The sequence below is a fragment of the Podarcis vaucheri genome (genome assembly GCF_965113315.1).
Source record: "Podarcis vaucheri genome assembly, chromosome: 1".
NCBI lineage: Eukaryota > Metazoa > Chordata > Lepidosauria > Squamata > Lacertidae > Podarcis > Podarcis vaucheri.
This window is the reverse complement of record NC_138759.1, coordinates 79,472,424-79,497,328: the sequence shown is the minus strand read 5'-3', so window position 1 is coordinate 79,497,328 and position 24,905 is coordinate 79,472,424. Positions and strand designations below refer to the sequence as shown.

The following is a 24,905-nucleotide window of genomic DNA, read 5'->3' as shown; positions in this document are numbered from 1 at the left end:
AAAAATTGACAGACCTCAGCATAACACTCAAAACGGAAGTGTGGCACTCAAATCAGAAGCATAACATTCAAAACAGAGCACATTCGGCTTCTGAAAAAAAGTTCTCAAACCAGGACACTTATTTCCGGGTTTGCAGTGTTTGGGTTCCAAGTTATTTGAGTACCAAGGCGCTTGAGAACCAAGGTGCCACTGTACTGTGCTGGCTGCCTATATGCTCTTGGGGCCCAGTTAAATGTTGTCTTGCTAACTTACTCAGCCCTGAATGTCTTGGGTCTCAAGTATCTGAAGTAGCAACAGCCCAACTTATGATCTGCTGGGGAGACCATCTGTACCGTCTGTCTCCGTAGACAACTGGACCGAGGCTGGTCGGGACTGCTGATTCTTTTAGACTTGTCAGCAGCCTTTGACATGGTTGATCACAATCTTTTGGACCACTTGCCTTGCCAACGTGGGGATCCAGGGCACAGCCCGACAATGGCTGTGTTCCTTTATCTCAGGTCGGGAACAGAGGGTGGCGCTAGGGAAGGAGATGTCGTTACGGCACCCATTGGTGTATGGAGTGCCACAGGGCGCAATCCTTTCCCCGATGCTTTTTAACATCTTTATGTGCCCCCTTGCCCAGATTGTCTGGAGTTTCGGGCTGGGTTGTCATCAATATGCTGATGATACCCAACTCGTTATCTGTTGATGGACGGCCACCCTGAGTCGGCCCCGGACACACTGACCCGATGTCTGGAAGCTGTTGCTGGATGGCTGTGTAGGAGCCAGTTGAAGTTAAACCCTTCGACAACAGAGGTCCTCTGGCTGGGTCAGGACGGCATGGGGTTGGGGGGACAACTCCCATCTCTTGCGGGGGCTCAACTTGTGCCAGTGCTTCTGTCAAGAGTTTGGGTGTAACCTTCGATGCCTCCCTCTCCATGGAGGCGCAGGTTGCAGCTACTGCAAAGGCAGCATTTTTCCATCTCCGCCATATCAAACAGTTGGTTCCTTACCTTTCCCGCCCTGATCTGGCCACAGTGATCCATGTGATGGTTACCTCCAGGCTTGATTACTGTAACTCACTCTACGTGGGGCTGTCCTTGAAGTTTTCCCAGAAACTCCAGTGGGTGCAGAATGCTGCGGTGAGGCTCCTTACGGGGTCCTCGGGGCAGGACCATATTCACCCAGTGCTTTTCCAGCTGCACTGGCTCCCGATGGAGTACAGGGTCAGGTTTAAGGTGCTGGTTTTGACCTTTAAAGCCCTTTGTGGCCTAGGACCCTGGTACCTAAGGGACTGCTTCTCCTGGTATGCCCCGCGGAGGACCTTAAGGTCCATAAATAGCAACACTCTAGAGGTCCTGGGCCCTAAGGAAGTCAGATTAGCCTCAACCAGAGCCAGGGCTTTTTCAACACTGGCCTGGTGGAATGCTCTGTCTCATGAGACCAGGGCCCTGTGGGATCTGATTTCCTTCCGCAGGGCCTGTAAGACAGAGTTGTTCTGCCTGGCCTTTGGCTTGGAATCAGCCTGATCCCCTCCCCTCTTTCCTTTTCCTTCTGTAATGGAACCCCCTATTTGGGGACTTTTTTCTGGCCCACGTAGGACTAGTCTGGATAGTTGGCCTTGGATAGTTTTTGATCTGGGCTTCCACTGAAATGAGGCTGCATTTTAAGTTGTATTTTAATCCTGTTTTTAAGTTGTATTTTAATCAATTGTTTTTATACCTGATGTTAGCCGCCCTGAGCCCTGTCTTGGCCAGGGAGGGCAGGGTACAAATTATTATTATTATTATTACTACTACTACTACTACTACTACTACCAGCCTGACACTGAGCATAGCAGCAGCATGTCCCTGAAGGTCCAGAGGGCATAGGTACTGAGAGGTGAGGGTTGATGAAACCTATCTTCCTCAAACAGCTATGCATCCCACACTTACGACCAGTGACAATGTGTAGGTTTGAATTTTGTTTTTATTTCATTTGTGTCCTGCCTTTTTCCTCCAAGGAGCCCAATGCTTTTGCATTTCATCCTCACCACAATCCTGTGAGGTAAGCTAGGTTGAGAGATAGCAGCTGAGACCAGAAGAAACTGGCAGTTAATAACAAGGCATAGCAACAGTTCCCCCAACTGAGAGTGTAAGTAGTAGGCCCAGAGTCCTTCCCCAAGTGAACCAGATGTAAAATCTGATAGCAGATAGCAGGCACATGTCACTTTTCCTGGTTCCCACTCCCAAATCCCATGATCCTTCAGTTATTAAAATAAAATCTAAAGCCATGCATGTTGGGGGGAATACAAGAGAATCTTCTCTGAGCAAGGCCCTCCAACCTTTCTGGAGCCAAGGGGTACACTTGGAAGTCTAAGAAAATGTCATCATGCCAGATTTAGCTAACTGGTCCTGCTCCCAGAAGGCCACACAAGGCCTTCTGTTAGCACAATGAGGCTTTCCTCCCCTTCCCCCTGCCTCCTCCCAATTGGGTAAGGAGAATCCCCAGAACAGCAGATAGGGGAGGAGAGAGGAGACCCCATCAGGCAAGAGGAAGCGCTTGTGCTGAGAGAACAAGCTTCTTAGGACTACGTGGAATTTCTTCTACAGGTTCCACAAAATACCCATTCCACAGAAGAAAAACTGCCAATGCTCAGGAAACCTCCCCCTCAAAACATGAGGCAAAATACCAATTGCCACCCACAAACAACAAAATTGGAGACAAAGTAGGCAACATCCAACCCAAAAAAGCAGGCAACACACACACCAAACTATTGGCCAAGCAAAAAAGTAGGCCAAGCACCCCACTGTGGGGCCCACAAGCATACAGGGTGGGGGAGTGCTAAGAGGGAGGTAGCGTCTGTTTTCCAGATAGCTGAGCCCCATGGAAGAATCGGAGTGCAATTTAGCAGGAAGCCTTGCCAAGAACCAAGGAGGGTGCCTGAGGGCATGGTGACAACCACAGAAACCATCTTGAATTCAACAACAGATCACAGATGGTTTTTCCCCCTTATAGGAGTAGCGATGGACATGAAATAAATAAGTCACCAAACTGGCAACATTTAGGGCTCAGCATGTCTCTGCGTCATTAATGTTCGGCAGGTCATTCTCATTCTAGCAGCCCTGGGTGAGAACATCTGGGGGCTTGACAAGAGACCAAGCATTAGTACTTGGGGCTAGATGCATGTTGTCAACAGTCCTCAGCCTCAGCTCCTTCACGGATCCACTGCCAGTCCTTTGCCTGGTTCCTGCCTGCCCAATGCAAGCCACAGCAAGGCAATGGAGGCCTCTTGCTGGCAGCTACACCATGGCAATGGCAGAGTCTTCGGTGCTGCTCTCCTGGTCTAGACCCACTCTCCTGATGGACTCCCTGTACTTTTGCCTTCCCAGCGCAATGATGGCTGTGATCTCATCTGCTATGTCTTGGCGGCCACTCTCCTTCATGGCGCTGATCAGCTTGTCGACACAGTCGGGGTGTTTTTCATTTTGCTGAGCCCAGGAGAAGAGCATATGCAGAACCTGAGCACTGAGGTCGTCTCTGAAAAATACAGATGGAACAGCACACAATGGTGAGTCTCATTGAAATATTTACAATATGCCTTTTCATTTGCTCCAGGAAGCTTACAATAGTTCGAAACACACAAAGCATAAAACAATAAAATCCTAAGACATGTTTCATTAGCAACCATTGGAAAAATAAAATTCAGATTAGGCAGCAACCCAACCACTTCTCCAGAAGCCTACCAACTGCCTTCGTAGAGCAGGGGACACGGAAACAGAAAGGTCTGCATGGTCAAAGCTGCAGGTTCTTCTGCCTAATTTAGCAGCACCTGAGAAATCATACGTGTTTTAAAAACAAGCTACAGTCCTTATGGGGCAGGGAGAGAGGAGGGGACAGGGGAGCTCACTGACATTTTCTATAATTGTCTGAAGACCAGAAGGATTCTGGTTTTGGATTTTGCACTCATCAGAAGTTCCAGCCCCTCATTTCTTTCTGTCCTGGCCTCCACCCATCTATTGCCAGCCACCCCAATATTTTGCAAATCCCAGCTTTCGTTTTCCAGTCATTCTCTGAGGTTTGGAGAGAGGGAGACAAAACAACTTCTGCAAGAAAAAAATGAGAAGCATCTAAGACCTGCTACCAAGTGTTGGAGTGCTCTTGTTCAGGGTGCCAGCCAGTCACACTCTCCCCTCTAGGCTGTTGCTATATGCTAGCAAAGTTCTTCAGATGTTGCTACACAACAACTTCCTGAATTTCTGACCACTGGCTGTACTGGCTGGAGCTGAATACCACCAACATCTGGAGTTTCCCATTCCTGTTATATTATGTGGTAAGGAGCTTAAGGACTCCCTGCCTTCTGGTCAAAATAATTAGTGTTTCATTTTTCTTTCTCAACTGATGCTCAATATTCTGCAACTACTGAGCCTGCTCCATCATTATTTGGCTGTTTTGGCAGTGTTTTTGCCACCTTAGGGCTAGATTCAGCCTCACTCACCTGTAATTGTATCGTATCTGCTCTACCTCCTGGTAAGACAAACCCAGGTTTAAGCCAATCGTTGGCCAATCAGTTCCAACACGCCCAGCAATGGCAAGTAGGTTGGCCTGGGTCAAGTAGCCAGTTTCAGCATTCCCCAAATTCAGAGGGGGGAGAGAAAAGCCATTTGGGATTGTAGGCTGCTCCTTCCCCTGGGATTTCAGTTTCTGCCAAAAGAGAATAAAAAAACCACATATGTCTATTATTCATGGGCCAAGAAAAACTAGCAACACAGCAATCCAACCTGCCACCATTATCTCTCCACTTAGGAACACAGAAAGCTACTATATATTGAGTCAGACCATTGATCCATCTACTTCACTGCTGTCTCCATTGACTGGCAGTGGCTCTCCAGGGCTTCAGACAAGAGACATTTTCAGCCCTATGTGGAGATGTTGGGGACTGAACCAGGGATCTTAGGCAACTTACGGGTAGCTTGATTGGCAAGGTGGCTAGCCAATGGGAATCAGGGCCTTTCCTCCTCTTGGTAACCTCTTCAGGAATGTCCTCTGGAACAGCACCTCGGTAAAAGGAAACCTTAAAAGATCAAAAAAGTTACAAAAATGCTATTATAATAATAGGAAACACATCGTAGACTACAGACCCACATACAATACAGATTCTCTTAAGTGCCGCAGCATAACAAAAATAAGGGAGGAGAAAATCAGCAGGATATCTAAAATACAAAAATGGTGCACAAATACAGAATCTTCCCTCTATCCGAAGTAACTCTTAATCCCAGCCAGCCACAGAAAACAACGCCTGGGAACTCTCCTCTCTTTTCCCAGTCTCTCACCTTGGGTGATCTTTACTTCCCTGCCTGTCCCTCAGGGTCCTTCCACCATTTCCCCTTGTTCCTCCTAGCACAGATATTAAGGGCAATAAAGTGCATCCTCCACTGATTACAGAGGATTCATGCTATGTTCTTCGAAGTCAGTAAGCCAGAGTTGGCATCTTCCCCACTTGCCCTCCTCTCCCCCACCAAAACCATTGAATTTGTATGCCAGAGAAGATTATGTTCCTATCCAGGCACAAAATGATGAAACTAAATATAATTTATGCCTATGATCTTATTTGGAACAAGTTACACAACACGTACTAAAATTTATGATCTCTCAGCTTGCTCAAGAGAGCTTTCTTGGAAAATATAGCTAGCTAAATTTGCATGGTTTATTTTGGCACCAATATTTGAGGTTTTATAACAGTTTTGATGCTTGGAAAAGTGAAGGCGTTTTGGCAAGCCTAGGCAGGAGACCCTACCTGGACCCCATCAGTCATTGAAGCCTTTTGCAAATAGGGCTTGCATGTTTTGAAATTTCTCTCTATAACATTTTGCATTTAAAAAAATAATAATTGAGATTCTGGGCTAGGGACTGGATTCTGCACCTTTCACAAACATATGAGTGGAATCCAGAGAAATATGTGGGACTGGAGCAATTAACTCTGATTTGTTTCAGCAGGATTTAAGCACACTCATGTTTTGGATCGTGGCCATGGACTCTGAGAAGATAAGTAACCCTGTTTATGAAGATAAGTAACCCTGTTTATGAACTGGCACAGTTAGGAACGAGAACAATGAGGAAAAGGAATACATTTGTTAATGAGAGATGTGTCCATTTATTAAGATGTGTATTATAAATGAATATATCATGGGAAACCTTGCTGGGGCCAAGAAGGAGAAACTGATGTACCTGCCCTTTCACAGATTTGCTTTTCCTGTCCACTTCAGAAGTGATGTAGACTTCCTTCACGTTTTTCAAGTGAGAGAAAAAGTTGAACGAAATCCTTCCGGCAGTGCAGTCTGGGCGGTCTGATTTAAGTTGGAGGCAAAGCATCAGTTTGCATCAAGCCACAGTGCTGTAAAAGGCTAAAAATCAAGAGGCAAGAAGACAAATAGGGTCCTGCCCACCTGTCAAAATTGGTCTGTCGGGATGTTGGGGCAAGATGAGGATCTGGGATAATCCAGTTCCCCCCACTGATTCTGCATCACTAATTGGCCGGCGAAAATGAGAAAATCAATGATTTTGCATGGACATACTCCCTGATAGATGATCTGTCTTCACTGACTGGTTTGGGAGATTTCCCACCATCCACTATGGCCCAATGCAAGAGAATATCACCTGCTGAGCAGACACCACAGCCCTTGCTGCAGACCCCTTTTGACAGGCAAAGGCCAGGAAAACATGGTGTCTTATCTTACATTAGCATCTCTTGCCAAGGAGGGGGCTTCCCCTATTCAGTGGCCAGCACAAAAATCAAAAGGTTACTATTACTCTTTTAGAAGGCTTGGGGGTTTTTTAAAGTGCAGGCTGGTAAGGGTTGTAGGTTTATTAACAAGTCTGACTTAAGCTTGTGGCTGCACAATCACTTCTGAGCCCTGAAAAAGCCTCCTCTTTTCAGAAGACCCCTTTGGGTCAACAGAGTTGAGGATTGCCGGGCAAGGGCCAAGTCCCTTTGTTCTTCAGGGGTATTTACACAAGCGGGCTCTGCTGCACTTTACCTGCATCAATGCTGATGCCTCGTTCAAAGGCTGCAAAGAACTGCTCCCCTTCAACCATCTCTACCATGTCCGATGGCTCAGGGCCTCGGTATCTGTCGTGGAGCCTTTTCAAAACAGGATCAACCTACAAGACATCCAGGAAGAGATTTTTTTAAGAAATAGATCTTGGGGGTTCACAGGGCCAATTCATTTCATTGCTCTTTGTGCGGTTTCAATGGGAGGATGAGAAGCTTCATAAATGCAAGAGCAGCTGGTGGGGTGCTGCAGAACCAACCTCCTGACCCTAGGGCTGCTGCCACTTGCCAGGCCAGTAGCAAGGTCTGGACTGCGTGGGCACACCAGCAGGGGTACCAGACTGGGCGCACTAGTGCACCCATAAAACTCTGAACTCACTGCCACCCTGCCACAACCATCCTTTGCAAATGGCAGTGACACCCAGTGTTGAAAGGGTAGCTTCTGCTGCACTACCCCAGCCATTCTTGCCGCTTTCTTTGCTTCTGTTACCCCTATTATGAGAACTCATGCCAAGCTGACCACCTAAGCTGGGCTCGTTCACCCTGTTGCAACAAACCATAGATTGCACCAGCCAATGTTTCCTGCTCTCGCCATGCTTGCTGCTCTTACTTCAACTAAAGCCCATCATAAAATAACGCACAAAGCCAATCTCAAGTATTCATAGGAGAAGGCTCTACTCACAACCAGCTGGTTCCCACCCACCCCGCTTCAAACCCAGAAAGATCTCTCTGGATTTCGTGCATTATATAGCTCATGCTAGTGAGCACAGCTTCTGCTCCAGCTCTGAACAACTTGTGCCCTCCTCTCTTTTTTGCAATCCAGGAAGAGAGCAACAGCAGGCGGCTTACTGATCCCCTGGTGACCAGAGGGCTGTGTTTAGTCTGGTAGGTTACAAGTTGCTCTAAACATAGATATGTTCTTGGCTGCATTTCATGCTTGCAGATCACAAGCGGATGGGCACTACCGCATGCGCATGTACACACATGAAACCGGGACAGTGAACAATTTACCTTGTGCTTTGGGACACACTGAAGCAAGACTTGCTCAGGATCTTTCTTCCTCTGCAGAGCTATGAAGTTCACCTGGTACATGCGCAACCTTTTATAGACATATTTGGCAAAGCCACCGATATAGGTCTTGGTGGTGCACCACAACCAGTACCTGGGGGAAAGAGTGGGGATTTGCAAAATCATTTTGATTTGTTTGCTTTTTTCACTTGTGAGCACATATATTGCAAATGGGGGTGGCATGAGTGCAAAGTTCTGTTTCTCTATGTGAGAAGAAACATATGGAGGTGTGCAAGTGCACTTCTATGTCAAAGGAAAACTGCACAGATGACACAGCAAACAGACCCCCACCTCCACCCCAGTAGGGGCAATCTGATTCAGCTATTTAAATACCTGCCAAAAGCAAGGAAATGATGTGTGATTGAGGAAAAAGAAGAAGCTGTGAATCTCATTATTGAATACACATACAAAACAAAACATGATCATTCTACAAGGTACAACTCAGAGACAATACTTAGCGTGATGAGTTGAATGTGCCTGTGCTGATCGGTGTTCATGATGAAATGCATATGCAATTTCTTCACCCTGAGCAAAACTCTGAACTCAATCCCAGTATCTACTATTCCGCAGCAAAGCATCTAAAAGCAGACTGATCAAGTGCCACGGTGCATTTGAGTTTACTGTGAAGCATGAGGCATCAGCACAACTGCTTCCCTGCAGATACAAGCCAGCCTTCATGTGATCAACTCACATTCTCCATGTCTGAGTGAATCAGCAACATGAACAAGCCATTATGACACTATAAATTTTGTCCAGCACACCTGGTACCTATAAGATTGCATTCCTCTGTGTCTGTATTCTTTGCTAAGTGTTCTAGACACAAATAGCCTGAGTTGGACTACGTTCAAGTATACACTTCAGGAAATCAGTAAGAAGCAGAATCAGATCTGCAGCCTGGCTCATATAATCCTTCTTGCCTGGTGGAGAAGCAGGAACCGAGGACCATTTAATAAAGAATACTAAACAGTTATCTTACTGCTGATTGCCCACTCCCACCCCTTGTTCAGAGGAAAGAGGAAACAACTGGATGAACATGGAGCTCCCAGTTCTTACATTATATATAATGTATGTGGAGGGCAGGAAGGGATAGAACCTTCTCTTCTTGCTGGCCCAGGAAGATGTATGAAGCGTGCCTCAGAGAAAGAGAGGGACCTTACTCTTCCTGGGTCAACTCACCAGGAGAAGTGTGTGACTTCAAACAAAGCATAGAGGTGGGTGAATTCCAGCACCACCTGACTGGTGATGTCATTCCAGTTCTGAGCATTCCAGTCACTGTGCAGCAGATGCACCCTGGAGCGATCCAGGGTCAGACCTGTGGACCAAAGAAAATATGCTGTTATCTACAGACCTTGAGGACAAACTATATTCAGTGCGTAATCAGGACAGATGAGGTTTTGCTCCCATTATAATTTATTATTTATACCCCGCCCATCTGGCTCAGTTTCCCCAGCCACTCTGGGCGGCTTCTAATCGAGTGTTAAAAACAATACAGCATTAAATATTAAAAACTTCCCTAAACAGGGCTGCCTTCAGATGTCTTTTAAAGATAAGATAGCTACTTATTTCCTTCACATCTGAAGGGAGGGCGTTCCACAGGGCAGGTGCCACTACCGAGAAGGCCCTCTGTCTGGTTCCCTCACTTCTCGTAATGAGGGAACCGCCAGAAGGCCTTCGGCACTGGATTATCAATGGAACATGTGAAATTGTGAAATGACTGGGGCAGCGTGGCCCAGAATAAACAAGAGCACCTTGCAGTTCAATGTGCTATAGTGCACTATACTTGCACAACCAATTTCCTCAACAGAAGATTAACTGTCCAGCTTGAAAGCGCATTTAATTGTACCAACATTCTGCAAATTTAACTAGCCTGTGAAATTCAGGTGTGGTAATTCCAAGGAAGCATTAACAGTTCTGTCAAAACCCTTCTGCTGAGGGAATTTCTAGATCAAACCTACCTGTGACTCCTGGGGGCAGAGGGAGCTGAATTTTTACAGGCTGAAGGAAGTCGATGCTGGAATTCTGGGAGAGGCAGAGGAGGGGGCTAGCAACCGTCTCAGGATCATTTGTGATCTCCTGTAGGTCCTCTGAAGACACGGGCAGCACCTGAACATTTTTAAAAAGGGGGGGATAGGCTCCATCAGGTAGTGTGGGGGTTCCTACAGAAGCAATGGACTTCGTAGGCTCCCCTTCCCACAGCAGCTATCAATGTCTTGAAAAAATGATCCTGAAAGTGAAGGGTCCCACCAAAGAGGGATCTAACACCGTGGAAAAGGCTGCACTCAGAAGCAATATTGGGAAAGCTCTTTTGGATTCCAGCCACAGGTGTCAATAGTTTTAATCCTAAAAAAAATTATTTGAGCAGTGACTGTATAAGTCAAATAGGAGCTTCCAAAATTCTTTCAGGGCATGTCTTTTTGATTTTATTATACCAGGGCAACATTAAGGCACTCATGACCTAAACTGTGCAACCTGACTGGAATAGGACTTTTAAAAAAATTAAATCTCCAATCTTTGAATACATTTCTGGACTCTTCAGGCTTCCTGGGCAGAGGCTTACCTGGAGCTTCACTGTCCTTGTCTCCTCAGTCACGCCAGGGGGAAAGGTCACTTTGATGTTGGGATCGACAGTTGAAAAAAGCAAGGCTCCCTCTTGAGGGACTCTGCATTCATTCTCCACAAGTCGAGAGACAACCAAGAACCAAGAGAAGTGAGGGACGCTGCAGCAGGCCACATGCTTCTGTTAGAGGGTGTGGAAGGACAGACAGGCACCATTGTAACATGCAACAATACTTTAAACAGAGGGAACCAGGCACTGAAAATGAACGCAGGTCTTATACCAGCCTTACAAATATCCACGAACTGGCCTGGCTCAAATGTAACAGGGCCACTTCCAACAACAGGCCATAGCCTGTTGGGCTGTAAATAATGAGCAACAAGCTTGAGTGTGCTCCTTCATCCTTATCTCACACACCCAGCTTCAGAAGAGACTTCCTGCTTTCTTATACCAGAGTTCCCTGTGGCATTCAAACCGGGAAACTCTGGTTTTAAGAAAACTAGGACATCTCCTCTGTAATCTGGGCGTACTGGTTCAGATGATGAAACAGCTAGCTGACTCACAGAAATAACTAGCTCAAGCATGTTGATCATTCATAATCATCACATCTGAATTTGTCCAATTTGTGTTTGACAGACCTACTAACTTACGGAACTTTCCATTAAAAGCTCTCTCACTTTGGCAGGACACAGAACAGACAGGCCAGCAAATGAGAATGCAATTCCTAACGGTACTACACAATATAACCAACCTTTCCTCCACAGAGCTCAAAGTGGTACACATGATTGTTGCCCTACCCAATTGATCCTCACAATAATCTTGTCATGTAGGTCAGGTTTAGAAGACAGTGACTGGCCCCTACTGGGCTTCACCAACGAGTGGGGATTTGAACCTGGGTCTCCCCTGCCTAACCACAACACTATGCTGGCTCTTTGTGAAAGGCCACCCATCTCGGTTGCAAATAAAACCAAGTATAAGACTTAGCATGCCTAGGTACAGGACCTTAATGAGTTAACGAACTGGGTGTTGTGTATTACAATCTCTAATAATAATAATAATAATAATAATAATAATAATAATAAATTTTATTTATATCCCTCCCTCCCCAGCCGAAGCCGGGCTAAGGGCGGCTAACAACAATCAAATAAACAATCAAATAGTCACATAATCTAAAAATATTTCATTATAAAAATTAATTAAAATCAAATTGATGGCAACCAATTAAGCAAAATTCTGTGCAGGTTGCCAGAGGAGGGAGTCAGGCTGGGCCCTGGCCAAAGGCCTGGCGGAACAACTCTGTCTTGCAGGCCCTGCGGAAAGATGTCAGGTCCCGCAGGACCCTAGTCTCTTGCGACAGAGACTAGGGGAAACACATGGCAAAACTGAAGAGAAAGCAGCTGCAGATTACAGCTCAGCCCTCCCTCCAAGCTTCCAGCAGGAATTCAATATGGCACCCAACTGATGCAAGGAAGAACTCGCTGAGAAGTGAGGTAACTGGCATGTTTTACAACACGTTGCGCTTCGCGGCCTACCTTTGGCTTTTCTTTCCATTCCACTCTGGTTCTCAAGTCACTCCAATTTTGCCCACTGAAGGTTCGAATTACAATCTCACGGTCGTGCAGGTACTGCGTGGAGGCATATGGCAGCCAGATCAGCACCTCCTTGAAGAACACAAGACAGAACAAGACAGTTTCCATGAGTTAACCACCGAGAAGGAAACTTCTCCATAACTCCAGGGAGCAAGAGAAGGACCTCAGGAGCAGACAGCCATTGCGGAGGACGTGGAGAGCAAGCAAAGGTTGTTAGTGTGTCTCATTTCTGCTGTACCTCATAAAGAGGAAGCAGAGAAGGCAACAGCATAGACGGTTGCATATTACAGCGTCAAGATTGGGGAAAACGCAGCAGTTCCCACGTAGCTCACAGACATGCTAGTAGTAAGAAATTGGTTTTATTGCATTGTGAACCGAAAAAGAACTTCTATACACTTCCAGCCAACCTTCAGACCTGCACTGGTTCTTTAACTGGGGATGCTGCATGCAACAGTGATTGCAAAGCACAAAAGGTGCAATGCATACAACATGCAAGAACACCATTGCTGGGTTTCGGAGGCCAGGGCTAAACAACCAGAGAGATGGGAACTTTTATGACATTTATTTAGTGCAATTCATTTTTAGTGCCTATAATCTGTCACCCTCAGCCTTCAATCTAAGTAAATGAATAACATGTAATGGCTAATTGTGATTTATTTTATTTATTTATTTATTTGAATTCCTGGTTGTTTCATAATATTTGCATGCAAATCTGTGTGGGTTTTATAATGCACTTAATTGTTTTACTATTCTTAAAACATATTGCAAAAAGGAGGGATTATATTATTAAATACCTTTTCAGCCACTGTTTTCTAAAAAAAGGAGAGGTCCTATCCAAACTAGAACTCTGTTTATCTTATTCCCACATTCTACATATCTCACAAGCAGAATGGTTGTCCTGGGGCATTTTTCCTGATGGAACTCACATTTTATTAAGCCAAACCTCATTGGCAGCAGCCTAAATGCCACAAAGGGTGGTTTGTAAGCAACCCAGCCATTATCACATTTAGCACACATGGTTCTCAGTGGCCACTTTTTTGGCAGGCCAATATTTTTCTTCTTCTTCTTTTCTCCCACGCCCAAGCTGAAAGATTTGGGGGAATTAGCGCAGTTCTAGCCTAAACTCCTTTATGACTTCATGAGCTCTTCTTACCTTCTGGAAATGAATCCCATGAGGCTGCAGCTCCAGGACTTCACTCAGCAGGATGTCATGGTCCTTCAGCTTGACCCACTGGGGGTCAGGGGAGTGCTTTTGGAAGTGGATATTTACTGAAGTGGTGGTGGCACCCAAGGGGAAGCAAAACTGGACACCACAAGCTAGGAAAACTCTGCAGCCTTCAGGAGTCACAGTAAAGCTTAGAAGATACAAAGAGAAGCACGGATGTTTCTACAACGTTACAGTCAGCTGTTTGTTATTCCAACTTTAGCTTCTGCTGGTTGTGCAACGATAGAAGACAGGGCATTTTTGGTGGTGCCCCCTCGCAGCTAATTATGACACCTCCTCCCAAATGGCATTTGATTGTCTCCCCACATTGGCCTCAGTTGGGCACAAGGTGAAAGCATTTTCCCAACACTGCTACTTGATGTAATTTTTTCTTGATATGGCATATTGTTAGCCACTCTGTGTTTCCGCAAAGTTGATGGGTGGGATATAAGAGTGCGAAAGTAAAATAAGAAACTAAAACTAAGCCTATCCCTGCTATTCTCAGATATTTTCCTTGCTTTTTTCCTCTTTCAGGGCTGGTATGCAGATGTCCCACTTGCAGGCTCCAGGAATAAGGGGGCCATTGGCCCCCTCTAGGCTTATCTGGTGATGATTGCTACTACTCAGTCTGACCTTTATGTTTCCCTCCCCTTATGGTTTTGACTTTTAAAATGAGGCTGCATTTTAACCTGTATTTTTTTTATTTAAAAAATTCTTTTTCTTTTTTCTTATTATGTTTTGACTGAAATTTTATTGGTGTTAACTGCCCTGAGCCTGGCTCTGGCCGGGGAGGGCAGGGTATAAATAAAATTTATTATTATTATTATTACTGGACTAGTAGCAATCTTAACATGACAGATTAAAACAGTGATGGCACTCCAACTGCAGAATGACCAACAACAGCAAATACAGTGGCCGCTGCTCCACACTCAAGAGTCCCAGAGGAAACAGGAACCCAGAACCCATGTCCCTGAGCGCTGCTTGGAGATGTTACTTGGTGGTAACGGCCCTGCTCTTTTCAATGAGTTTGCCGCTGATAGTTAACTTGCAACCAGTTTCTTTTTAGAAATCCTACTTGGCTCATTTGTAAAAAACGGGGATGATTAACCCACAGAAACTACCCCTTCATCAACAACTGAACAAGGCATCACAGTACAATTGATTATTATTAGTATTAGATGTATATCCCTCCCTCCCAGGAGCCATGGGAAGCAAGGAGAATATTATGCCAAAAGTGAATTAGGAAGATACACTGACATGATGATAGTACAGAAAGACACCGGCCAAAAAAAGTATGTGAAATACCTATCCTCACCAGCTTCAAGGAATAGTCTTTGTAATTTTTCTGGCCTTGAGTTTGAGTCTGCAACAAGTCAGAAAACAAAGTTTACATGAATATAAACAGAACGTGTTAAGTGCTTCTGTAGGAATGAGTATAGTCGTCTTCAACTTTTTCAAACCAAAAACATGCACTTGGGCCTCAATTCTTTATCATATATTTGTATGGTGGGAGGGCTACTGTTGTGACTCCCCTTTGATCAGCTCACAAACCAGTGGTGGGTCCTGCTCCACCCATTGAAGACAAATGGTTTAGTCAAACGTTTTATTATGTTTTCATAAGTGATAGAAGCTGCCCAGAGTGGCTGGGGAAATCCAGCCAGATGGGCGGGGTATAAATAATAAAATTGTTGTTGATGATGCCTTGTTCCCACAGGGCCAGCCCCAGATATTTCACCACTTGAATATTAACCATGATTTCTATGACATGAACTCCCACCAGAATTTCAAAATAAAACCTATGACAGAGTCACTAACATTTATTGATCGGCAGGCACATTTCAAATGTTGAGAGAGTCACAAAATAGCTGTTGGCAGAGCAGGGCATAACGCAAAATGGCTGCAATGCACAACACAAAATTAGAGAGGCAACCACCCCTGACACCTTTATGCTAACCACGGGAAGACAGCTATGTTCTGCTGGTCATGATTACAGACGTTGTCATGCTATATAGATTTTACTTACACACAGAGAGAGATGTGGCTGCTGTCTATAGCAATAGGGAGCACCCCTCAGAACCAGGAACATATACAAAGTGGCCACACCAGATTCACTCGCATGCCACAGATGTTGCTTGGAAGGCACCTACACATTTTACCTCACAACTTTGTTTCTAAGAGGGCTACAGACTGACTTCCCCTTTTCAACATGAAAGCTCAGAGACTGGGACATCTGCCCTGAAGTACCCATGAAAGTCTTTGTGGGCACCAGACTGGTGACCCCTGCCCTATGAGAAAGTGACATTCACAAGCAACACCTGTCTAAGGGTAATGGCGATTTTCATTTATCAGTGACTGTAAGTAAAGTCACCAAGCAAATCAACCCGTTTGCTTCCAAGTCACCCACCACAAACCTGGCTTTGGAGTGCTTGGGAGAAACACCCAGGAAGTTTTAAGGCAATTTGCATTCAAATTGGTCTCTCTTTTGGCTTTAAGGTCTGCCCACCCTTCTTAGCAGCCTTCTCTTCCTTTCAGCAGTGCCTCATTTTGAGCTGAATCTGAGTCCACTTCAGATTATGTGCCCTCTTGCAGTCGCAGTAATGTGAGGGGAGGAGCAGGGCCAAGCTTGCTGCCCCCCTCAACCCTCGCTCCCCATGCATTGGATGGGAAGGTCTGAAGAAGGAAGCATGCTGTAGGCAAATGCGCTCCCCACATGATTTACTCCCTGTTCACATGTACTTCTGGGCAGTGCTGTTTTTCTAGAAAAAGAGGTGCCAGAACTCACCATGAGTGCCTCCCTTGTTCTCTTAGAATGGCATTGGCTCCCAGCTGAGAGGTGCCAGAACTGAGCTCCAGTGAGTTCCCGCTGAAAAAAAGCCCTGGATCTGGGTCATACGAGGAGCCTATACTCATAGGGCAGGCTCCCTGGATGGTGAGGAAAGGGCCAGGAGAGGACACAGCAGCAGCAGCAGCAGCAGAGCTTAAAGAAAAAGCCCAGCTTTTTCTGCCCAGGCAATTTTGATGGGATGGAGAGGAATGACTGAAGGGGGCTCAGCTGCCTGTGAAAACCAGCCAGGCGGTCTTTCAACCAGTCCTTCATATTGTAAGGGCTGCAATTTCAGATGTGTCTACACACATCTCACAAAAAACAACAACCACCGAGCTGCCTTCTGCACCAGCCACGCAGATCACACAGCAGCTTCTGACTGTCTCCAGTTAGAGCAGCTGTTGAACAAATCAGACGGAAGAAAAGCAATTAACCTGGTTGCAGCGGCACCTCTGGCTCTCCTAGAGGATTACCACGGAGATGCACAAAGGGGAGGCTCTGGATCTCTGGGGGGATGCTGCGCAGCCTATTGTTTTGCAGATCAAGCCTGGACAAGTTGGGAAGGCCAGCCAGGGATGCAGGAACTGTCACCAGAAGATTGCTGTGAAGATGTAGCTGCCGCAGAGACTGCAAATTGCCTGCAAGTCAGAGCAGGAGTGGGAAAGAGAGAGATCAGCCTACACTTTGTAAATCCTTGTATGCAAGCAACTCTCCCCCATTCACAATTTGCAAATCCCTTATAACAAAAAAGAAAAGATCTTGGGGTCTTGCTTACTTCCACCACAATAAAAACCAGCCCTCAAGCATACATACACAGATAAATAGATAGATAGATATAAAATTTATACAGCATACTCATACCATAAACATTTACCATAGAAAGGCTCTCGTACTAGCCAAAAGGAACGTGCCTGGTATTTGAGGAACACAATGTAATAAATAATCTAATTAACAAAGGTCAGAGGGAGTCAGGCTTAATCCTAGTATTCCCTTGGCATTGTAGCTCACCTCAATAGTGAAGAGGTGTGTGTATGGAGGTGCATGTAAAATCCCTATGTTTTTTACAAGGCTAGAACATAGCCTTCTGTACAAAGAGTCAAATCACTTGCTCTACCCACATTGCCTCTAGTCTTGCTCACCACTGTCATGCGGTCCCCGGAATGTGGCCCATTGAGGAATATGGCCCTCAAGCTGAAAAAGGTTCCTTCCCTTTGTGCTATAATACGCTTACATCCTGATTATGTGGGTACCACCATTAGTAGTAGTGGATCCCTCTGCAGCTATATAACACTCTCCAGCTGCAGACTCACAAATCTGAAACAAGGCCAGAAATTTTTTTCTGTTTAGTCAGGACTCTGGTTATCAGTAAAGTGACAGTGCTGCTGCAAAGACTGTGCCTTTCTTCAGGCTGAATACAACAACAACAACAACAACAACAACAACAACAACAACAACAACAACAATTGTATTATTTATACCTTGCCCATCTGACTGGGTTTCCCATTGCAAATCTTAACAACTTTAAATATTTTAGATTCTCATAAACCACTTTGAGAACACCTACTAAAAAGAGGTCTATATAGGTTTCATTAAATATTTGCATTTTTTGTATTCCCTTTCATCAAAAATGACCTAAGCTCATTCTATGAAAGTAAGCCCCGCCGAGTTAAATGAGACTTACTTCCTAGCAATTGCACAGAAAAACTGCAGCTATGCCATGTGACCCTGAACGTGTCGTAGCTTTAATCTCGTAATTTGTTTAGTCTCAAATTGCATCTTAAAATATTTACTCCCTTTCTCTTCCATTTGGGAAAAACTTACCAAGAGAGCTAGGGATTCCTGTTAATAGGTTCCCTGAGAGATCCAGCTCTGTGCAACTATGCAGGTTTCCAATCTCTTCGGGAAGCGATTCCAGTGCATTTTCAGAGAGGTCCAGTGTTTCTAGTGCTGCCAGCTCCCCTATGCTCTGTGGCAGACTTTGGAGCTGGTTCTTCATGGCGGAGAAGAAAGTGAGGTTGCTGAGCTGGCCAAAGTCCTCAGGCAGCCCCTGCAGGCTGTTGTGACTCACCAGGAGGCTCCTGAGACTGCCCAGCTTGGTGATGCAGGGAGGCAGAGCACTGAAGCTGTTGAAGCCCAGATCCAGATGAGCAAGGTGGCTTAGCTCCCCCAGCTCTTGCGGCAATGATGCCACCAACCCTCTCTGGGGAGTGCCAATTTCATCTCTGGTGTGTCCACCTGCAGGCCAGGAAAATGCAGGAAGAGAAACTCTCATTGAAAGGATCTCCATTAACTAGCCTCATATAAGCACATGGCTATCCAATGGAACAATATGGAAGAATGAACAGAGATAATTGGAAAATACAAGAAGTCTGAAGGATTTGGGGCATGAAGGGACTACAGGAACCCGATAACTGTCAGTGGAAGTGGGTCTGGATTTTTTGCTTTCAGGGCTACAGCAGGAGTGATGAACATGCTACACTGACAAAGAGGTGTCTTTTTTGGCCCCTTAGCTTTCAGTCCAGAGGGACGCGGGTGGCGCTGTGGGCTAAAGCCTCAACGCCTAGGGCTTGCCGATCGAAAGGTCGGCGGTTCGAATCTCCGCGGCGGGGTGCGCTCCCGCTGTTCGGTCCCAGCGCCTGCCCACCTAGCAGTTCGAAAGCACCTCCGGGTGCAAGTAGATAAATAGGTACCGCTTACCAGCGGGAAGGTAAACGGCGTTCCGTGTGCGGCTCTGGCTCGCCAGAGCAGCGATGTCACGCTGGCCACGTGACCCGGAAGTGTCCCCGGACAGCGCTGGCCCCCGGCCAATAAATGTGAGATGGGCGCACAAACCCCACTGTCTGTCAAGACTGGCCCGTTCGGGCAGGGGTACCTTTACCTTTACCTTTAGCTTTCAGTCCAATATATAACAACGATAATAAAGCAACAAGATTGGTAGCTTGCAGCTGCGCATGAGACACACACAGCTACTGTTGCTTATATTCAGTATAAACTGGTTATTATAAATACCTGTGCTAATGAAACCTAGGTTTTTAATAGGTTGGCCAGCTGAAACTGTATTAATTTAGCTGCATCAATGAAAGCTACAGTTGCTGTTTTTGCTGTAGATACTTGAAACAAAAAAAAGATCAAAACAGTTCAAGAGTTAGGCACACATGCTTATTCCTAAAGGGAGTGCCACACCAATTTCAAAAGGCAAAGAGTAGCCAAGATAGTTTGCCACAAGTGGGGGGGCATATTTTGTGATGCCTTACAGGTTATCTGATGGAGTGGACTCCAGTCCACAAAAGCTTGTGTTGTCATAAACGTGTTAGCCAATATAACGTGCCTTGTCGATTTCAACATGGTTATCAATTTGCAGCCTGATCTTTTTCCTATTATTCTGAAAAAACCATGCAAGCCTATGTATGCATACCCTGAAGTAAGCCCCACAGATTCCAATGGAACTTACTTTGGAGTAAATATGGTTAGGACTTCAGGCCAAATGTAGTGCACATGTTACAGATGGCTAGGGGGTAGGGACCCTTAGGCTTAGGCAGAGGAAGGCAAAGGCAAACAGCACAACATCGAACCCCCTGCCTTCTGTGCTTTTGACGGGTATTTTAAAAATCCCACAACATAGAAGAATTCTGTCGCCTGCCCATTTTATTCCCAACACGAGCAAGAGGACAGAGCTTTCTGTTTATGGGAAGGTGGCATGAGAATAAAAAGTGGGTGATGAAGAGAGAATCACAGGAAGTAGAAAAGGACCCCCTCAGCTTAAATGAGACATATAAAAATCAGAGTAAATATCTCTCCAAAAGCTTTCTCATGTTGCTACATAGACACAGAGTAAATCTTCTCTACTGTAATATAATCATAGTAAGAAGGGAAGCTACTGTCCCAATTTGGCACTTTCTGCATTTTGACAGATATGGAACTGTCATCATCATTTTTCACTTCTGCAAGCCTCATTCCACAACTAAAGATCAGAAAGCAGTCTCGTTTCATTCACTGTTGAAACAAGGTCTGTTCCAAGCCAAATGTCAGAAGGAATACAGTAGTAAAACCTGACTTTTGTTCAGCAGAAGATAACGAAAGCCCCATGTCCATTCCAACAAGAGAAAGCCCTATTGAAAAGAGTGGGTTTACATTTGAGTAAACACAACAGGCCCATTCCCAAGAGAGGGTGCAGACCCACCCGTTGCAGGTTTCCTAAGAAGTAAATCTCACCATGCTCAATTCCTGGGTAAGCATGCATAGGTTTGAAGTTTTTGACTGTACCATGCACTTTCCTGGCAGAAAGTAAGCCCCACTGAACACAGTGGGACTTACTTCTGAGGTGGGGAAATGCATAGGATTGCAGCAGAGTCAGACCACTTTGCGCCTTTGTGAGAAACAGTGGCCTAAGGTCATTTTGATGGGCTTGTTGGGGAAGGAAACCTAAAAGCTAATCTAAACAGATGGGAGAAATATAAATTAAAAAGTGAAACAGTCGGTCAAAAGACAGAAAGAGAAAAGAAGCGTGAAGTTTACCTTTGAGTACAAGGGATTTTAAGCCCTTCAGGACCGGAATGGTGCTTAGTGTGGAAGCGATAAGTTCCTCATTGCAGCTCAGCCTCAAGAATTCCACCTGCTCCACTTCTTCCCTTCTCTTCTCATACAGCTTGAGGAACAGGCGACAGCCCTCTGGGTAGACGTCTAAGTTGAGCCTGTTGCCAGCCAAGCAGGAACTAGCAGGTGCCTCGGCCTCCAAAGCACCCTCCCCCAGAGGGTCCCCAAGCTCCTGCGGCCCAGCCATCTTCTGGTGTCACATTGCCAGGGGCTGCGCATGTTTTGACTTGCCAGCCAAACGAGCACCGGTGCCACCGCAAGGGATTGAAATGGAAGATGGAGGAAAGAGGCAGCCCCTGTGAAGAAGTGGAGGGAGAGGAGCAAAACGCTGAAGAACCAGTGCACACGCAAAATCCACCCAGATGAAGGAAATAGCAGAAGCTGTACTTGAGGCACTGAGCATAGAAGAGGGCAATACAACATCTTCCCACCTGGGCTGTTTAAGTGCCATATTAAGGCATATAACGGGCCCCAAAGCTGATAAAACTAGGAAGGAAGAATGGACGTTTGAAAGACAATGTGGGGAAAGTGATTGCATTTTGAAGTTTATACATCTTTCATGTACTATTAGAGTTCTTTGCCTCCTCTTTAGAACCACAAAAATGCATCTTAATAAAAGAATATTAGATATTTGCAAGCAATATAGCAAGAAAAGTGTAATAGAAAAATTAAAGATCTTTGAGTACCAAATCCCCATCCCTAACACACAGCAATGCCAGGTATCTCCATAGCATTTTACACATGGGGAACCGATAAAGATAACCAGCTGTGCAAATGTGATTTTTTAAAAACAGGTGCAGCTTCATTCACAACAGCATGACATGCCACCTTTCTATAGGAAGCTAGAGCACTTTCATCCTTGACATCTGGGCACAGTTTCCCTAGGAACTGTGGATGAGGAGTCAACTCAAAAATGCCAAGATGAACACATGACTGACACAGTACAATACCATGCACATTTACTCGGAAGCAAGTCCCACAGAGTTCCATAGGACTTGCTCCCAAGTCAGCACAGCAGCACAGCTCTAATGCTTTTTTCAAGTGACCCCTTATTTTCTTTTTCAAATGTAACTTATCCTTATTATTCTTTCATTAGACACTGTTACAACCTTCAAAAAGGGCCATTTTTAAAAAAACCCAACCTGTCCTCTCTCAGAGTGACTACACCACCATATAGATAGATAGACAGAAAGATAGATAAATAGATAGATAGATATTTACTTCCAATCATTTCCCTGATTTAGCAATGTGGAAGTGATAAATTAACAGATAGCTGCACTGCAATGACAGAAGTGGAACCTGTTGAAACTTTCCCTTACAATATGCATGGCATCTTTCAAGGACAGATGCTGGCACCTCTAGAAATCAATTTCTTGCAGCTGTGTTAATGCAACTATTCCAGTCTATTCTGTTTACCAACATGCTTTAAAGCAGTGGTAGCCAAAGTGGTGCCCACCAAATATTGCAGACTACAATTCCCATCAGCTCCAGTCAGCAGTCAATGATGGGGATAATGAGAGTTGCAGTCCAAACCATCTAGGGAGCACTATGTAGGCCCTCGCTGCTTTAAACACTGTTCTCCAAAACCTGTGGCCCTCCAGTTGTTGCAGGACTCCAACTTCCATCAGCTAGCGGTCAGGGATTATGGGAGTTGTAGTGCAGCAACAACAGGAGAGCCACATGTCCCCCATCTCTAAAGCACATGACAGGGGCAGAGATAATGTTTATTTCATTACAGTATTAAATAGTATGGAGAAAGTTGTGGAAATAATTCATCAACAATTGCGTTAATCTGCAGCAATGCCATTATTACCCAAGAGGGTGCAAAACTAAGCGTGGCGAGTGTCAGGCCAAAGGATGAAGCCAAGGACCCTGGTCCTTAGCTCCTAAAACAGGAGGGAGGAAGTTCAGGTCAAGTCTTTCCCCCTAATTCCGGGGTAGGGCGCAGGGTGGACGGTTAACTGTGATTTTTCAGTGAAGAGAAATAAGGCTCTAAGGTGGTTTTAGTCATTAGTACACGCTTCCCAAGAAACAGCTCGGCACTGAAAATACAGACTCCAGAGCAAAGTCGTGCCAAAGAAAGGAACTTACGGTTGCAGCCTTGTGCTGCGACGCTGCATATAACTCACCGGGAAGTGAACCCCATTGAACGCAGCGGCGCTTGCTTCTGAGTATCAGCACTTAGGATCAGCTTCTTAGTGCCCGGAGCAGGAAGAGAAAAGCTTTGCATGAAGTTTTCAGATAACCAGCAGAGAAATTGCCCGGATTAAGCAGTGACGTACATCGCCCGAGGTCTCTAGCCCAGCAGAAGCAAAAGAGCTTCCAAACAAAAGTTTCAATCGAAACGCGCCACCCGACCCGGCCTGTTTACGCCCGCCCTTTCCTCAGCTTTCCAGACAAGAAAATGTTCTTACATGGGCCAGACAAGCATATTTTCCCTTTTGCCGGTGCTTTTGGCTACTCCGATCCTCGCCGTGCTTACTGGAAAGTTTGTAAAGGCTGCTGATTTCAGTGGCAACTGCTAATGCAAGTAAGCGCGCTCCGGATCGCAGCCTTCGGGTCTGCTGGTCGACCTCCTAACGGCTTGCGGCGCAGTTCCAGTCCCCCGCAGCTTGCACATTGCCGCCGAAGCAACAGCCTAATTTTCCCAGGCCCTCCTTCCCCTAAAGGAGGCAGATCCCTCCCGCCCTCTTGCACAAATTCCCGCTTTCCCGCCTCGGCCAGCGCGGAGGCGGCGAGCAAAGCGACGGCTTGGGCTTGCTGGGGACGTCCCGGCGAAACTGCGTCCATTGTGATCTGTTCCTTCCTAACAAATGCGCGCTGCCGCGATCCTTAAGGGCTAGTTTTGCTATTGCGATTTGTAGGTCATTGCGGATTCTTGCAACTCGTTAGGCTGGTCCCGCCCCCCCCCAAAAAACAAGCGGGACCTGCGACAAAATCTTGCCGCGTATTCTACCCCTTTAAACACGAGTATTCCTATTTAGGGTTTAGCTAGCTAGACAGCCAACCGTGTAATACTCCAGTATATACTATGATGTAAGGGGCTCAAGCAGACCATTTCATGTCTCCCCTAGTTTTACACACACACACCCCAACATTTTATGGAGGCCATGGAGCATGCTCAGTCCTCATCAATATTTATTAGTTCTTACTCTACTTCTGCCTACTTCAGGATTGTATACATAATAATGAAATACCCAAGTAGTATTTCCCGCCCTTACATATAATACGGTTACATGCCACCCCAATCTCTGAGCGGTATGATATTCCAGGGAATCCAAGTGCTTTACTCAGAGTTTGTGTTTCCTTTTGGAATGAGGCACAGTGGAGTCTGTGATGTCTTTATGATATATGGTTTTTTAACACATATATACAACCTGGGCCTATGATGGAGGGATTCAAAGTGTTTAACTCTAATCAGGTCTTGTTTCTCCCATTGCTGCAGCCCTGGATCCAAAAAGAAATCAAAACATGGCTCACTGTCCCTCTGCTCAACTTGCTGCATTTAACACATTGCTTAGTGGAAGGAAGGGTTCACACCCATCTGCTGTCCAGTACAGGGTATCTGCTTTGTTAATCAGTATACAAATTTAATAAATCATTGTTGTCTTCAGCAGCATCATCGCCCATTACCTTCATTTGGTTCTCCTTAATGGCTCTTCTCCCAGGTGATTTCTAAGCACAGAAAAACTCCATTGGCCTGTATTTTTACACAGCCCTTCTGAATACTCCAAGCATTGATTAAACTCCAGCAGCCACTAGACTTAGGAATTATGGGGAGGGTCTAGCACCCAGGAATTTAGGGGAGTCAAGGCACCCACAAACTCATAATACCCTTTTTTCTCCTATGTAAACATAGGTTTAAAACTACCCCCAACCCCAAACTATGTTTGCAGTATGTTGTTAAACTGCCTTTTTCTAGATTATCAAAGGATGAATGGCCCTTTAGTGATAACCTGGGTTGTTAGTGTTCTTGCTTTTTTAACTGTTCCAGTATTCATGCTATTAGCTATTGATAAGTGATTCCCCTCCCCCAAGTTATGCATGGCAGTCTTAATTCTGTT

General features: G+C 45.5%; 1 protein-coding gene across 3 annotated transcripts; it reads right to left on the bottom strand.

The window, feature by feature from the left end:
- Positions 1 to 1,929: 1,929 nt before the first annotated feature.
- PIDD1 (p53-induced death domain protein 1) lies at positions 1,930 to 23,727 on the bottom strand. 3 transcript variants are annotated; one of them, XM_082236130.1, is made up of 16 exons: positions 22,971 to 23,726; positions 20,764 to 21,137; positions 18,070 to 18,483; positions 16,683 to 16,886; positions 14,730 to 14,787; positions 13,374 to 13,575; positions 12,164 to 12,292; positions 10,635 to 10,814; positions 10,033 to 10,180; positions 9,254 to 9,389; positions 8,021 to 8,171; positions 6,996 to 7,119; positions 6,187 to 6,305; positions 4,925 to 5,032; positions 4,457 to 4,662; positions 1,930 to 3,498 (listed from the first exon to the last, which is right to left on the bottom strand). In XM_082236130.1, exons 2-16 carry the CDS (start codon positions 21,026 to 21,028, stop codon positions 3,261 to 3,263), a joined length of 2,682 nt encoding a protein of 893 aa, XP_082092256.1. In that variant the 5' UTR covers positions 21,029 to 21,137; positions 22,971 to 23,726; the 3' UTR covers positions 1,930 to 3,260. The 3 variants fall into 3 exon arrangements, with proteins under 3 accessions (XP_082092256.1, XP_082092257.1, XP_082092258.1); XM_082236131.1 differs by having other exon boundaries at positions 23,256 to 23,726; XM_082236132.1 differs by lacking the exon at positions 16,683 to 16,886 and having other exon boundaries at positions 22,971 to 23,727.
- Positions 23,728 to 24,905: the final 1,178 nt, after the last annotated feature.